Source organism: Sylvia atricapilla, chromosome 1 (genome assembly GCF_009819655.1).
Source record: "Sylvia atricapilla isolate bSylAtr1 chromosome 1, bSylAtr1.pri, whole genome shotgun sequence".
In the NCBI taxonomy this organism is placed as follows: domain Eukaryota; kingdom Metazoa; phylum Chordata; class Aves; order Passeriformes; family Sylviidae; genus Sylvia; species Sylvia atricapilla.
Genome location: NC_089140.1, coordinates 136,730,629 through 136,748,490, shown reverse-complemented (window position 1 = coordinate 136,748,490; position 17,862 = coordinate 136,730,629). Strand labels below are relative to the sequence as shown.

Here is a 17,862-nt window from a genome sequence, read left to right as displayed (position 1 = left end):
TTACCATTAAATTAATTTAAAATGTTTTATAGGCCATAAGAGAAAAAATATTCTAAAGAGATGCCATAGTCTTGAAAATAGATTAGGGTTAAATCTAGACTAAAGCCCTAAATTACTAAGTCTGTGTGACAAGCAGGTAATAGACATAGGAAATCACTAACATTGAATTATGTTTCATATATATGCACCTTTACAGCTGATGAAAAAAAAAAAAAAAGAAGCAGGAACACTGTTTCCTGCTTGACATTTTTGAGTAATGCCAAATACTGGGTTTTGTTATAAATGTTAGAAAAATACGTTACTGTGGTAAAAAGCATTTGTATCTGTCTTCCGTTTTACCAAGTGTTATGGCTGTGGTAGCATAAACACGATGTTTCTGTGATAAAGAAAAGTATGTGCTCATAACTTTATATATAGAAAGTTATAAATAATTGAGTGGTACATCATGTTCAGTCAAGAAATCCTGACTTTCTTATTTCAGTAGTTGTTGACATTATTTCGCATGATGAGTGTATTGACATGAGTTAGAAATTACAAGAGTGCAGAAGAGTTATGTAATCTATGCTCTTATCATAGTATAAAGCATCATATGAATGAATTATAGTTTTTTATGCTAGAAATAATAGCATACTGCATATAAACACATCATTATTTTTATTAAGATGCTTTATAAATTGTAAAGAAAAAAAATTGATCTGGAAAACTGCAGAGTGTCATCAATTCTCATTTGGTATATGAGAAAATTGCATATATTTGGTATGTCACAGGATGTTAAAATTTAATCCAGTGTACAACTGTAATAAAATTTCCTCTAATATCATATACTGACATACAACAAATGCACCTGGGGACTCGGTGTCGCCCTGCTTCATAACACAATTTAAACTGACTTTTTTTACGCTATTATGTTTTTAAAAACTGATTATCTTCACTTTCTAGCACCCTGTGGAAGCCGATCAACAGGTTCTGAAGGGACTGTATTATCACCAAACTACCCCAAGAATTATAGTGTTGGTCACAACTGTATTTACTCTATCACTGTTCCTAAGGAATTTGGTAAGTAGGTCTGGGCTCATTCATATCTTTTTGTTGCTTGGTTACTTTCAACAATTCTGGATGTTTTGTGTGGTTGCTTTTACATTAAATTATTAATAAGCTATTTTAAGCTGATACTTCTATTAACACTTTTATTATTTTATAGTGCATTATTTTCTCAAAACACTTAAATTTGCATTTATCTTTTGAAATTAGTGCTCAGTATTTTTTTCTCACTGTGATAACTAGCATGTAGCTTAGAATACTACTGTCATGCCAACCAAATATATTCATGGTACCTTCAGGTTTCTTTTCACCCAAAGTCATGTGCCTACGCTCTATAAAGTAAAGCATAGCTACAGAAAGTTCATTTAAGCAGGGGAAGCAATGTTTATCTTAAATATTTGGTACTGTTGCTCTTTTAACCCTTGGCTTCTCTGCATCATGAGGCAATGGCATAGTCTTTATTGACAAATGAAATTAGAGCAGCATGTGTCTGCTTGGGTTTTGTAGATTCTCTGAACCTCCATCAAAACTTTAATTCCATACTAGCATTTTTTCTGTTGACTAGATGAATATTTTAATGGTGTCTTCTGCCCCATACAAAGACAGTTTTATCTCCCTGGATTTATGAATTATTTTATCTCACTTTATTATTAAATGTCTATGATAACACGTAATGGATTTTTGTTCACTTTAACTTCATGTTAAGCAGTATGCCACATATTGATATGCTTTAGATTTATGTTTGGATAAGCAGGTCTTCATTCTGATCCAGAGCTCAGGTTTTAGTTTGTCAAATAACAGGTGCCTGAGGAGGGGATGGGTATTTCTTAACCTTCCTTCATGTTCATTCTGCAAACATCAAAGCCGAATTAAAGACAGTGCTTCAGCTGCTGTCCATCTGTCCATCTGTCCATCTGTGTCCATCTGTGATGCTCATGATATCTGAACTCCCTTAATATACAATTAGCTTGTTCTTGTGTATAGTGTAGAGATGCATAGGCTACTGCAAAATAAGTAAGTTTTTAAAAGTATTGTCTCCTAAGTCATGCTGATTTCTCTTTATTCCAACAATACTGAGAAAAAAATAAACACATTTGCACAATTCTTGATTTACGCCTAGCTATTATAAGCATATATTTTTGACGCAGCTAATAGTTTTTAGATAAACTCTCCCATTTTCATCAAAGCTGAAGTTACTGATTTAATATCAGTATAGCAATAGTTCTTAGTTTATGAAACAGATATCAACATGTAAAGCCGTAAAATTACTACAATAAAAGATTCAAAATGGTTACTCTTTGTGCTTCATATTTTTGACATTCTGGATTGAAATGTAGTTTTGTAATTTCCAGAAATAAAGCCAGATTTCCCAAAACAACACATGGAAAAGGGGAAAAACCCACCTGCTCTGCATAGTTATTTGGAATAATTTGAGATAATTTGAGATATTTGGAATAATTTGAGAAACACTGGTTTCCTTACACATTAAGCATGATAGTAGCAGTATTAAGTTGATGGTTTCACAGTGATTAGACAAAAAAATGCTAGTGCAAAAAAAAATAGGTTTAGATATGCTTAACCTTAGCATAGAAGGATTTAGTGACATATTGTGGAATATAAATATGATAGAATGTCTAAACTTTTTGTCTGTCTACCTTGGGATAGACCTTTACTTTTTTACTCGCATTTAAATAGTGTATTTTTACAATTAGTTCAGGTACCCGTTGGATATATAATGGATCATATTTGATCCACTTTTGTGTATGCAGAAAAGAAAAGTGTGTTGAAAGAGAAAGATAAAAAACATATCTAGTAGTAACCACTCAAAATGAGGATGACATGACACACTGAAACAAGTGCCGAAAGAGATATTTCCATTTTAATTGCCTTTTTTCAATGATACTCATACAGTAATAGGAAACAGAAATCCTCTCAGCCAGAAGCTCACATTTTAAAATCTGCATCTTTGAATTGTACACTGGTATACAATTTTTTGTAAGTTATTAATATAGATTTTTTTCCTGACCTAGGGTCTTTCTGTAATCTATCATTACTAAAATTATTCCAGTAAAAACCGTTAAGAAAGGCAAAGTAATTTTAACAATTGATTTAACAAGGTTTTTACATTTGATGTAATTACTTGGTCTGAAATTTTACAGTATGAGTAATGAATGTGTTTTATCTAATAGCTTTTACCTCTCACTCATAAGAATATATTTAAGTACAGTTTCAGAGAAGAATAGCCATAAAATTTCAGTCCTGACATCTTTCAGATCAATTTTAGTAAGTAGGAACTTTGTTCCTGGAACTGTTGTTTTGAGTCACAATTGAAGATATTGCATTAAGAGTCTTCACTTACAATTCTTGTTGTGTAAGGGATCATTCACTGACAAGATGGTCACAAAAATCTGGCCTTTGTGGAAAAAAGACACCAGATCTTGTATTCAATTCACTTGGTAGTATGGATCACATCATGTAAATTTGACAGAGATTATTTACAACAAAAAAAAGAGTAAAAATAACCTTTTAGAGAATGAAGGGGTACTCCAGCAAAACTGCTGATGTAAAAGAACTTAATTTTCCTAAAGAAAGCAGCAACAAATCTGTCACCTCTATGGCTCCAACTTTCAATGTAAAATGCAGCAATCAAATATTTGCTGATGGAAACTCTCCCAAGAACTGTTTTTGGCATCTAATACAGTATATGAGACCTTATAACAAAGAACGATTAGAAGAAACAACAAAAACAAACAAACAAAAAAGGTGAAAACCTGGTCAATATAGACAAAACCCACAAACTATGTAATAACATATTCAGTGTGTAGAAGGGAACTCATTGGCCTGGATTAGTTTTTGATGGACTGAAAAGAAAACCTATTTCATCTGCAGCCTCTCAAGGTTCTCAAAGCAAAGATTCTGTGGAAAAGTCATTTCAATGTGGACTTTTTCCCAGTGTTTCATTGTTCTGTCATGCAGAATCACAGTTGCAATATTTCATACCATGACAGGTTAAGTTACAAGATAAATGATTCACAAAAGCCCACAGTGTGCCACAGGCAAAATCTTTTGTAAACATGGAAGACTCAGCTTTTTGACACTCTCCCGCTGATATTTTAAAGTGGTGTAATGATGGTTAATTGTTCAATCCTGAATACAGCTTTGGTTACAATTAAAATGCAGATGTTTGAGATTTTTTCCTCCAATGGACATGACCTAATTTGTATGCTCTACTCTGTATAATGGTATCATCTATACTTCTTTCTAAATAATGTTTTTAACAGTAAAATAGATTTTATATCAGCTGGTCTCAGCTAATGGCTTTCTTTTTTGTTAGACGAAAAAGATAGATTGAACATATATGGTAAGGTATATTAGTGTGACTTCGAGCTAGGCTATCAGAAAATTAATATATTTTCTCAGTTGCCATCAAAAATTATGAAATTTAAATCAGAACTATCTTTTCCTACCTCGAAGCTAAAACATTACTTGGATAAATGTCTAGTTTCCATGGAAACATTTGCTTTACAACTACAGGAAAATATAATATTTAAAAAATTTGCAAGAATTTTATTGATAAGAATGATATTTTGGGACAAGATTTCTTAGAATTATGAAAATGAAGGTAGATCCACTTTGCTCACTTTAAACAGGGAAATTTAATTCCACTATTCTCTTCAGTTCTTGAATAACTGGCTTATATTCACAGGCACATTTACGCCACTTTTGGCTTTTGCTTGTATCTTGTCTTGAATTTCTAGGAGATAGACACAAGTAGCAACATAGACAAAAAAGAAGTAGAACCAAACAGCTGAATTTGGGATAATTGTTACTATTAATAATAATATCCTTGAAAGAATAATTTTTACCAATTACTGGAAGGTAAACCCACAGATTTTATCCTGCCACTGAAAATACATGCTGAGCACACAATGGTGTCAATACATGTTTTCTGTTAGACAGCACACTGCATCGACAATTGTTAGACACCTTAACAGTTGTGTCTTAGTAAAGCTATTTCAATACTGTTTGATTTGATTACAAACTCAGTTTACATTTGGAAAGAAAAAGACAAGCACAGCTCATAAGGAGAAGAATGTGCCAAATGACAATCTCACATGAATAGGGAACGAGAACCAAATCGTATTTTTGATCATACTTAGCTGAATTAGAGTAAAACATTTGCTTTAATAACTTGAATCCATCATAATTTCTTTGTACATCTTAATATAATTTAAGAAATGTGGCAGATGCATATGGACTGAAATTTTAAAATGTGGAGGGTACGGCCCTCCATCTTAAGTTAAAATGGATAGAAACGCCTGTTTGAATAAGTAGCATCAATATTTTTAAATATAAATGAAAAATTATTGAATTTAGCAATACTTCACTGAAGGAGAGATAGAAGTGAAAGAATATGATGCAAAATGTCAAAATGCTGCCATAGGCAGGAATCTGATTCTGCTCCTACCCTCTTTTTATACAAGCAACCACTTCAAAGTTTGTGAGGCTGCACTATTCAAACACTGATTACCTGTCAATAAGATGGAGCCAAACCACAAAAACTGCTCCAAATACTTGAGCGTCCAACTGTATAAAGGTCCAAGACACTAATTTCAGAAGAAAGAGACAGTGATCCAGCTTGTACCCTGTATTTTATAAGAAAAGTAAGTCAGCTCATCTTTCCTTCCCAAAAAGGGAATGACTTCAAATCAAAATGACTTCCATTTATTTATTTACACATTTTGAATGTAACCATAAAATTATTTTAAAAAAAATTCTATATTTTTTCACAATTTTTTTTGCATAAAACCGTAAAAAACTGACTATCACAGAGCACTTAATATAAAAATGAAAAATGTTTTAAACCTGTGTATCACTTAATCCAGAAATTTAATGAAATCCATTTTAGTTGAGTAATTCAGTTTTCTGCTTCCTCAATTTTCTAAAGGATAGAGTGAACATAATGGAATATGAAGGATGTACATATAAATATTTATTGTTACCTATAGAAAGAAGTACCTGCTGTAGAAGTAATACCAATAGTTGACAGAGAATTTACACCTCATCACTTTTTCTTGGCATTCTTTTAACTCTGTTGCCATGTTGTAATTTCTCTGAACATCATTCTGTTACTGCAATATTTTCAAAGGAACTTGTACTAGTATCTGAAAACATTAGAGTGATCCTTAGTGAATTCTTGAAACTGAACTTCAAGAGCACGGCATTAAAAAGTTTATGGCAGTCTTTTTCCTGAGTTTTGTCCAGTCAGCTAATTAAGCTTCATTCAAAATTAAATAAGCAGGAGTTTCATCTATGAAAGTCTTTAAAACCCTGGCCAGAACTGAGAGATCGTTGTGCAAAGGATATCAGGCAGACACGGAAGTAGTTTTAATCCCAGACATAAAAGCTTAATAAAGACAATATTTATATGTAATATTTAATCGCAATTGCTGAAGTATTTCTTTTTAATGAATGAATTAAAATGGTTGTTTCAATATGGAAGCATTCACAACATTGGTATAAATGCTGCTTTCTGTTAATTTGCCTTATTGCCAGAGTATTGTTTTGATTTGAAAATTCTCTTAGTGGACTTAAGATGATAGGTGCATGTCTTTTCATTTCACTATTTTTTAAATTTAATTTTGAGACTTAATGAAGAGCACTGAGGATGGTTAAGCATCGAGTCAGGTTGCTTAGAGCCAGAAAAATATGTAGGTTTTGTGCATTGTGCTTGAAACAAATTAATGTGCCTCCTACCACAATAGATATTGAATATTCTCAATGTTCATTCAAGGTGCATTGGATGACTGAGTATGAATTTATTTTCCATTATTATTTTGATAAAATCTGATAAATGGACACTTTTTCTGACATTTACAATGCATAAAATGAACCATGGAATGGCATGGTTCATTTCTTCCTTAAAGTAAGGAGATTTTATAGCTATATAATGAATACAATAAAAATGGGTGGAATCTGACTTACTGTATTCTGTGCAATTTATGAGGAAAAGAATCTACTGGTACTGAGCCAAAAATAAAAAGCTTAGAAGTCTATCTTCTACGGATTAAATGAACATGAAAATCTTCATTTAAAAAAAAAAATCTTCATCCATAAATGTAAATTCTGGACTGTAAAGATACAGTGACAGGATTTGTGTTTTAATCGGTATAATCCAAGTGGGGATGATCTAAATCTGTGAATGTACCTAGTCTTGAAGTGTTACTCTTAAACACTGCAGATTTATGTGCACACAAATTTTTAGGCTGGCATGCAAAGCAAAGAGCTATGTGTACATGTAATTGAATTCTGTGCTGGAATATAGAATCCCTCTTGTTTTAGTTATACACTTAAGTAGATAAATATCTAATCTAAGACATTCAGATCCTTGCTCTAATCAACAATGGTATATATTCCCATGGCGTGATTCATCCTAAAACATATAACATAAAAACATCTATCTGCAACTTTTGAAAGAGCATAATTTATTTCTAATGTAAAAGAAACAGTACAGTCTTTTTTTCCCATATTTGTTCTGGCAGCTAGTGTGGATCAAATGAATTAGAGACCATTGCTGCATATGTGATCTCCATCCATCCTGCAATCACACTGTATGTGTGTAACTTCATGATTTTATCTTATGCATATGTGGTAATGCTGGCAATTTCAGATATGTTTCAGTGGACAACCATTTAGTGGCTTGAGATTGGATGATTCAAATTCAAACTATTCTTTGTGATTTGATGGAGGTGAACAAACTGTGTGTCCTATTATTAAGTGCATATTTGACAATAATATCTCTCCTTCTTAGAGTGTTGTTGGACACAAGAATTTCAGGTAATGGACTGCATTATGTTAGTTTTTCTACAGGTACAGGAAGTCATGACCTATAGCCTGTCCTCAGAATAAATACCTAATGGATTTATGTTTCCACCTGAAAAAGGAAAATGAAAGTCAGCATTGCTTATATCCTGGAAATAATTTTTGTTGTGGTTTTGGGAGGGACTTTAGTGAGCGTTAAGTATTCTCTTCTCCAGAATACATAATATATGTACCTAAAAGTGCTATTTAAAATATAAATATTTTGGAATTTGGTATAAAAATAGTTGTAGTGTAAGAATTTAAGTTATATAGATACATACTATTTATTTTTAAATGTAAGAATTTATTTCTTTGAAGAATATTTTGCTACTTTTAACAAGATTGTGCCAAATATTTTTATTTTTCATTGAATTTCAAACACAAATCAATAATGTTAATTATTTTTATTTAAATAGGAAAAGCCCAGTAGCAAAATATTGTTTTTCAAACACACTTGGTAGATAATGGATATGTTTTTTATCATCATTTCAAGTATACATACAAGTATGGATTACTGGGACACAGACTTTCCATAGAACAGCTGGAGCTTGCAGTCTAAGTTTTTTTTTAAGAATAGAGGTGAATATTAATTGTATAACTATTAACTTCTAGTTTGCTTTTCTAATTCAAGGAGAAGTTTATGTTATTGAGATGTTAACGATGTAAATCACAGAAGTACCAGAAGGTCATTTCACAACACTTTCCACTTAGCTATGAATCTCCGAGGTTCTGAGGGGAAGAACTAGACAGTTTTATGTACTCAAATTCACAGCTGGGGAGTATTTCATTCATTGGTTCAGTGCTTACTTAACATGCTTGCCAAGTGAGCAGATGCAAATGAAAAAGTCACTGTAGGGTGACATTTAAAGGACTTCAAACTATTCTCTGTATTTTTGAAATGAAATTTAAAGCATTTAGTAGCTTCAAATTATTTGAAGTCACTTTTTCAGTGCTTTTTAAAGATTTTTTTCAATAAAAATGATTAATTTTGGCTCAAATATTAATGATGTGTTTGAATACAATAATGACCAATTAAATATAGATTACAAAATAGCGTAAGCCATTGAGTTTGACCATAAACATATGGCACTAATAGAGCTGTCTTTTTAATGCCCTAAACCCAAAGTGGAATGATAAGACCATATCTGTGTCTTCAAAGAAATACACAGTTCCCCAATAAGTAAAATAATTTGACTGTAATATGATGGAATTGATGAGAGATTTCTAAAGACTTTTTTTTTTTTTTTTTTTTTTAAAAGCAGTGTGACTTCAGCTGCTTCAAATATTTAATCATCAAATCTTGTTCACAGAAAAGGCTGTTATTAAAATTGCTGAAATTAGTCTGGGTTTCTGGTTAGTCCAAATATTTGAAGAAAGACTACATTATAATCATCTCTTACAAGCTTTTGAACACATGTTACTGTCCCAGGGAAGAGACTGAGTGGTCATATATTTTCTGAACAATTCTCTTTTCTGTTAGGTTTTACTTCTTAGGACAAGATTGCAGTACTTTGGAAGTATGATAGCAAAATGTTGCATCTCCATTTGTTGAGTCATCTTATATTAAAGCTGTATTAATAGTGAAGGTGTCATTTTTACTCTTAATCTCTGCATGTGTAAAAAAAGCTGCTTTCTCAGTCTTCAAGCCTGGCCAGTTGTGTGGACCAGGCCTTTCTTTCTTTTGGGGCTTGTGTTTTTGTGGTTTTAATAGTTTGGGGTTTTTTGTTATACTTCTCCACCTCCACCTCATTTTTCTATTTTTTAGCTCCAAAAATCAATAGGAAAATCACCCTAACAGAACAACTGCAGAAATGCCTACTCCCTGATACATGTTTCACTTTTAATAGGAGACAGAGAGACCTGGACAGGAATACCATGAAAAGTTAAGGTGACCATGGCCAAGTTTCCATCCTGAAATATTCAGGGAAGATATATTTCAGGGAAGGAGCTCATTAGGATCAGAATAGGATCAAGGAACTGCAAAAATTTATTTTACAGAACATCTTCTGCTTATAAAATGGTTCACTGTTAGGCCCTGTTTACATACTTGTAATCCATGTTTCTTGCTTTTCCTCGTCATTGTATTCCTTTGGGTATAAGCCAATTCTCTCTCAAGTAAGATTACCTGTATTGACTCAAATACTTGTGTTCACCACTGTATACACAGATACAATTTCAAAGATTCTGGATTTCTCTCAGTTATTTCTATCTAATTTTCTTTGTTTAGAAAACAAATAAAAAGGTCTTTTCAATCCCCACTATATTTTACTTCATGTTTTTCCTGATTGCAGAACCATCTGATTATTCCACATGCTTAAAAACAGAACTCCTGAAGAATCTGTTTTACTGAAAAAAAGGGGAGGGGGATGTTAGCCATTTGCTGTTTGTATCCAGTTGTTTATTTATAGTGATTTAAAAGGAATTTTCTGGTTGATTTTAGATAGAGATGAATTGCATCTGCTCTGATAACAAGTAATTTTCAGGAAAATGTGAATAAATTCTCTTAAGGAGAAAAACAAACTTGGAAGTTGGACATATTTGTGGCAAAAACAATCCTATCTCTTTATAAGAGTTTAGAACTTGAATTGTATTTTGGGAAATCTTTAAAAGACTGTCAAAATATGGCTGTTTGGTGAGAGGAAATTGCTTTGAGTTGTTGGTTAGTGAAGATGTTGAATTTTTGGTTTAGGAGGCCATCATGGAAACAATTGAAGGATGACAGTCCCATTGTTTCTGAGAGGTAGCATCTAGGGTATGGCAGTAAGGCAGGAAACTGGAGAAGGACCATATAATTTGATGATTACATGGGATGCATAGCGAAAGAAGGAATGGGAAGAGTAAGAAAAGTAGTGTGTGTATGTATATATGTATGGATACATATATATATAAATATTCATATACATGTATCTATATTTTGTGAAAGGGTAAAACCTCCCTGAAACCAACCTCAGCTAATAAGATTTTCCCAGCTCTAACTGATTATATGTGCATTGCATGAGAAGAAAAAGGCAAATACAAACTTTGTTATTGTCATGGGGTGAGACCTGTGCAAGAGCACTGCTCTGAAAAAGCACCAGGACCACATCGGTCCATGTTTTGTAGATGTTTGGGATGATGTCAGAGCCATGTGGTTCTCTTCTTGTGAGTATCACATGTCAAATTCCACTCTAACAGTGTGCGTATTAAATGTAACATTGGTTGGAATACACTCAGCTTTTTTCTTTAATACTTGAGGCCTGGAGAGAACTGCCATTTTAAAATACATGTAATTGTAAACATCCACTTGGACTGTTTAGAGGTTATAATAGACAATCAGAAATAGGCTTCTAAAAGGGTTTGTAAGGGTTTTCATTATTGAATCACCAAGTCAAACTTTTATTTCTCCAAGCCATCTGTTCCTCCTCTTCTCATCGTCTTTTCTCCCATTCCCATTTTCTATAAAGAACTGTGGATCCTGAAATGACCAGCTGATTGATATGCAAGATTTGCTTTCTCCAAAAATAAAAAAGTTTCTCGTTTAGGTCCTGAAACCTTCCCTAAGTTTTGATTTCACATTTCAGCTATAGACTCAGGCAGACTGGCAACACATCTGTTGCCAGACGGGCAGCTGAGAAGTGGTTCTATTTACTATAAGGATCATATTGATGAAGTCCTGTTTCTCATATTTACTGCAATCAAATGGCTGGGATATTTTCCTTTCACAGGTTTCCTTTATATAATTTTTGCTGATTTTGACTATGAAGGATTGTTTCTGTGTTTTCTTTTTTTTTTAATGTTCCACTGGGAGTTCTGTAGGATTTGCCTATTAATGAAAAAAGCCTACTCAAATATTAATTTAATCCATATGATTCAGTAAACTGAAGTGATAATTTGTTTCAGATGAATGAAGTGATTAATCATCTGATCTAAGAATTAACATTTACTAGTAGGATGATAAAAGATAACTATTGTATGCAGAAAGCTGTTGTACTTTTAATTAGTAGCTCTAAATTAGCTAAGAGGTGATGGAAGAAACAGAGTTTTTTCAAAGTGACTTTGCCATTAAATCTAGAACCCTTATTACATAATTTATAGTATGGTTTGAATTAAACATCCTATCTTAATAAAGTTCTTTTTTATTTTGGTTTAATACTGTTCTATTATTGTATTCTTCTTATTAATATCTGTTGTTCTTGCAGAGTTTCAACTGTTTATTCCTTCTATCATGTATATTACTTAAGAGGTTAGTCTACCTGTGGTCCCTCTGTAAGCATTAGAGAGAGACGTAAAAATAAATTTAGCAAGAAAGATCAGCCTTCAAATTTGGGCAATTCTTTAGATACGTCTTTAGCCAATTTTATGTTCCCTTGGTACTTTTTTTTTTTTTAATAGTTTTTTTACATTAAAAAGTTAGTTCTTCCCAAAGCTATAATGAAGGCAGTTGAAAAATACAATTAAACTGAACTCCATGTTATTTGTGTCTTTACAGATAACAGTTTTATAAATTATTTTGTTATTACCATCACAAGGGTTATCAACAAAAGCAATTTTTCTAGATATGTTATGTCTTTGGATATCCCTTTTGTTATATACAGGCTAGTGGGAAGATCTACAGGAAAACAAGAAAAAGTTGCAGGCATTTCCTTTCTCCTTCAGTACAGAGACTGTAAGAGAAAAATTAGCAATGAAATTTGGATGTTGTACTTTTATCAGTTTCTTTCTTTTCAGAAAATCTTGCTTAGACAGTCGTGCTATGAAAGTGTGATCAGATTTGTTTTCACAAAGCATCTTAGCAATTGTGGAAGAGTACAATGAAGTGGGATTGGAAAATGCTGCCCATGCTCAAGATTAACAAGCTCTTCACATTTCTGTGATTCAGAACACTTTTGTAGTAGCAGGGCAATGGCCTCCTACTCTCTGCCTTGTCTAACCTCTTCCACTCATGTTTCTCAATAAAATGAACCAATGAAGTGATGGATCATGCAATGTGTACAACTGGTCTCAGAATGTTACTGTCTGAGTAGTAGCTTCATCAGCTTAAAGTAAATGTCAGTAGTTGTTAGCTGAGCAGACTTGGATTCTTTTCGTGTTCACACACTATTTTGTAAGAGACTAAAAAAAAACCAAGCTCTTCAGATTACAATTACTGGGCCCAAACGAAAAGCATTCCACCTAATTGTCTTGTCTTTTTTAGAGAATCCTGAATACTTGCACATCATAACAGGAAAGAATTGTCTTTTATTTAGAAGAAGAAAAATAATATCATTAATTATATATATATATTTTTTTTTTCACTATGGTATTGCTAACTGGTGGACTTTCAGAGAAGTGAACACATGATTTTGTCTCTCTTGCTATTTCTGTCAGAGTAAATCTGAAGCCAGAAGTTGAAACTGTACAAAACAGTTAATTTCAAATTAGCAGCTAGGTCCACAGTTTTGACTACTGCCTTGGTAAAATAATCTCAGAAAACACAGCCTATGCAAAGCAGATGTGAAACATAATTCTCTCATTTTTCTGTTTTTATTTTGGTTTATAGCATTAATCATTGATGGATCTGTTAGATGTTATCATAGATTAAAAATGTGTTGTGTTATATATCACAAAAATACCAAATTAAAAAAATCCCAAAACATTACTAATGACCAAAGGCCTAGTTTATTTTTTAAGAAAGGTTTTATGTAGGACTGACATAATACACGAAAATGTCTGCACACCTTCATTAAAGCATTTCAGTAGGATGTTTTGAAACTCGTGTACTTGTATATCAAACAATATATTGCCTAATTTATCAGTAGGCTTTTTCCATGCAGCTTTTATTCAAATTAAATTTCTAATTATCACTCTAGTCAGTGCTGCAGGTCTGTTAACTCACTCTCAGTCTATTAAATAAAATATAATTACTGCCTAGGGCCATCTATATTTTCTTTTGTCAGACTGTTCTACTTCAGCTGTATTATCACTTCAACCCTCTTTCCCTAGTTTAGAAATTACACTGGCAACATATAAGAGATATTTTTCCTGCAAAACATTGAGAATGACATTCTTTCAAAAATTAAAAAAAAAAAATTAAAGCAAATTTTTGTGTTTTGATTTGGTAGATTTAGTCCAATTTAGTGCTCCCACTGAAACCATACTGTCACTTCTTACTTACCCCATTCCCCTTCCCTCTTGTGGGTAACTGGAGATAAGAACTGAAGGCTCAAAAGGTCATGGTTTGAGATAAGAACAATTTACTGTAAACAACAATGGGATAAGAATGAGATCAGTAGCAGAAACAGTACTAATGACAGCGGGCATAAGAAAAGAAACAACTCACATGGAAAAAAAGCCAGATGATAATAGACAGTACCAGATGGCTCTCTCTGCCAGGCCTGCTGGACCTGAAGGAGCCCCTTCTCGTCAAAGAGCCTTATTTCCCCCAAACCCTGTCAATGACATGAGGGGGTAAAGAAAAACCTCCTGTCCTGGCCATGCCACCTCCAGGCTGCTGCAAAATGTAACCCTGTTCTGGCTGAAATCAGAACACACAGGAACAGCGGCCTTTTTTCTTTTTAAATCTTTTTAATTACATTTTCTTCCACTCAGCAAAAATATTGAAGAAAATGCAAAAAACCATCTACTTTTTAGGTAGGTTAGGCAAAATGAAATAAATTCAGCATCTCAGATATAAAATAATAAGTCTGAAGAGTATTAAATGAGTTAAAATCATTAGATACATTTTTTCCCCCATAGGAATAGATAAATCTATGTTACCTGTTTAAACAAATGATAATAATAAATTTTTTGAATTTCATTTGAGCAAAACTAAAACAAATCAATATAGAGAAAAGAAAGTTGTATGGTTTGATGCTTCCTTCAGGTTTCTGTAATAGAAAGCAGATGTACACACTAGTAATTTTTAAATTATTGCAAATAATATACTCTGTAATTAATAATATAATGTAAAATAACATGATATAACTAGCAATAAATTTAAAAATACTGTTTTAACGTTTTCCCTCTACTGTTGTCTTGTTGCAGATTCTGAAAGAGCTTTACTTGTATACATGATGAGTCAGGCCAGGAGAAAGGGAGGTGAGCTGCAGAAAATGAGAATTAGAAAGGGAGGCAGAGGTCTGAAGCCAGGAGGAGAAGAAACTATTGTTTATGTAGTATAATAAGCTGTGTTGACTTTACAAGAAAGCAGGAAATATGTTAATTAGGAGAGTTCAGTCCTCTTCTGGCTCCAGGAAAATCGTAAATTTCACATTTTAGGTGGAATTATGGCCAGTTGTGGGGAAATATTCATGTAAGCTTTTTTTCTGTTCACTTTAGCATCACTTCCTCATGCTGGGCTTCTAGTGTTAATAACTGCCCCATCTACTGTCTCCAAATATATTCTTACAGTATTTTCATATATTCAATAAATATTGCTTTTTCTCAAATGTGAATTACAGCAGATCCCATCTCCTTCTTCCTCTCTGAGTCTGAGAATGCAGGAATAGAGCAACAGGAGAGAGGACAAATCATTATGTTTCTGTTCAACACTTCCTTTGTGGAATTAAAACAAAGGAAGAACAGAGGATGGCTTGCAGCTCAGTCTAGATCTGTGTGCTCTAGTTTTTTGAGATCACAGGACGGAACAGCTATTTTCTTCACGTTCATCTGTGGAACAAAAATGGTACATGAGAGCTTTAAAAATCAGAACTCTTTCTTGCTCTTCCTTACCTCTTCCTTGTTTGCAGAGAGAATAATTTATTCTGCCTTTTCCTCCCTAATCATCTGGATGTCATGACAGGAAATGTAGGATTCCATTTGACATCTGCAGCTGAGACTATCAAAGGAACACCAATAAGTCTCAATGAAAAGCAAATAATTCAATAAATGCTTTTTCCACAGACTTTAAGGAAAGTCTCCACAGAGATTAGGGACTAGACAGTCATGTAAGTCACACATATTGGGAAGAACTAGTATATATTCAAATTAATTCACCCTATTCAAGTACACTTAACTGGCACATCTATTTGTTGTTTGGAAAACTTCCATCAGTTTTACGTTGATCACTCATATTAATTTGCTAATAACAGTAATTTGTGCTATACATATGATATTGAAATAGAATTCTGTTATATATGAGGAGTTTTGTAGGTTTGTCTTGTATAGTCATACTTCTTTATACAGGGTAACCTGTGTAAAGATTCTATAACTAATCTATAGTTCAGTTGCTAGTTCAGTTGTTGCAGAAAATGTATTTTGATAAAAATATTTATGTGCGTATATGTATTTGTGTAGGGGTTCCTATTACCTATTGACAGCTTTAGAAACTTTTCAGTTATATAATTATTCTCTTTTTTTTTATCTGATTTTTTTTTGTAACATTAATATATTAACTCCATTTAGTTTCATGTTCAGTCACTCAGCAGCTCTCCGTCCTTAACTCATGTCAATGGTTTACACATAAACCCCTCTCTGGCCTTATTTTTGACATCTAGTCAGTAGTGCACCCAGGAGGCTCATACTGGTGGAACTAGCTTTTACTTCTTTCAAGGTCAGGAGCACTAGACAACTATTTTATTCTGTGGCTTTGAAATGAACCAAGATTTACACAACAGAATACTATTAGCAGGGACTCTACTTTGCATTCACAAACAATTAGTAATTTTCCTGTTACAGCATATGCTAAGAAGTGTCAACATTTACAGAGAAATGTAACTGATATCACTAAAGATCAGTGTTACAGACACAGACTAGACTGAATGTATTAAAAATGACTGGCAGACAACCAAATGTTTGGAAATGTGAGTGAAGAAATATTTTTAAAAAATGAGACCTCTCCTACTATTTTCATTTAGAAGTGAGAGTAGCAGTGCTAACTCAGACATAGTCATTGTTATGTCAAACTGAAGTATTACACTGAACAGTAAAAGATCAGATCATCTAATTCTTTTATGTAAGCTGGTCAAAGTAAATTCAGGTTTCCATATTGAGAGCAATACTCCTATCCATGAATTCTGTAAGATCATCTATTTAGAGTGTCATCTTTCAATCTTTTCCTTTAAAAAACCTCAGAGATTATCGAACTGCTTCTCTTCAAAAAGGCCAACAAACACTCAAATTATCTTGCAGTTTTGCTGGACATTTTTCTCAGCTGTAGGGGGCAAACATCTGTTTATTTGGTGTCTACATGAGTGTAACTTTTAAAATACTGAGTCAGCCTGTCATTTGTATTTCAAGTTCCATGCATCACAGTGTATTGCTAGTTCATCCTAAATACAAAGGAAAAATTCTTTTTTTTTTTTCCTTATCTGCTGTTTGTTATGAAGCTAAATACTTAAATTATGGGAGCCGTTTAAAGAGAAAGTCTAAGTTCCGGTAGGAGGGGCAGATATAAGTTGCAACAGTAAGTAAACTAAAAAATAGGTACTTTTTTAACATTATAATAAAAGTAATTTTTCTGCTTTTGTAGTAGATTAAGACATCAAAGGGTCATAATAGGCCTTTGTACCATGCCATCTTGGAGTTTATTAAATATAATTTCCATGATTAAACTATGTCAATGAATGCAGAACTACTTCATATAAATAATTGATGGACCTTAACTTTAAAATATTTCTAGATGCAGATATTCTGCTATTCATTTATGTGTTTTATTTTTTCAAGGCTGCTCCCTGGCTAGTTTGAGATGTCTTGAAAGTGACATCCAAAGGAATTTGCAGAAGTGAAAAAAATAAAGAATGTTGTTTCTCACACAAAAACCGCACTCTTTCCCCCCCTCCTCTTATTAAAAAAACAAACAAACCAAAAAAAGAAAAATCTGTAACTCCTGCAAAGAAAACTGGTTGAAAGTGCTTATCTTCATATTAGTGTAGTAAAATCTTAATGCAGGTGCTTATTTTCTGAAGAATTCCTCTCTTTTTTTGTGAGAATGGGCACAAGAGTTTTTCCTATAATTTGATTGATTACACTAATATGGTAAACTGTAAAGGCTTGCTGAGTCTT

General features: G+C 32.9%; 1 protein-coding gene across 2 annotated transcripts in view; it reads left to right on the top strand.

Moving 5' to 3' along the window:
- Positions 1 to 17,862, top strand: part of CSMD3 (CUB and Sushi multiple domains 3) — a 580,968-nt gene that overhangs the window by 438,669 nt on the left and 124,437 nt on the right. For both annotated transcript variants that reach the window (XM_066334988.1, XM_066334980.1), the window contains one exon: positions 940 to 1,056. In XM_066334988.1, the coding sequence (XP_066191085.1) occupies positions 940 to 1,056 (117 nt within the window). The remainder of the gene's footprint in view (positions 1 to 939; positions 1,057 to 17,862) is intronic.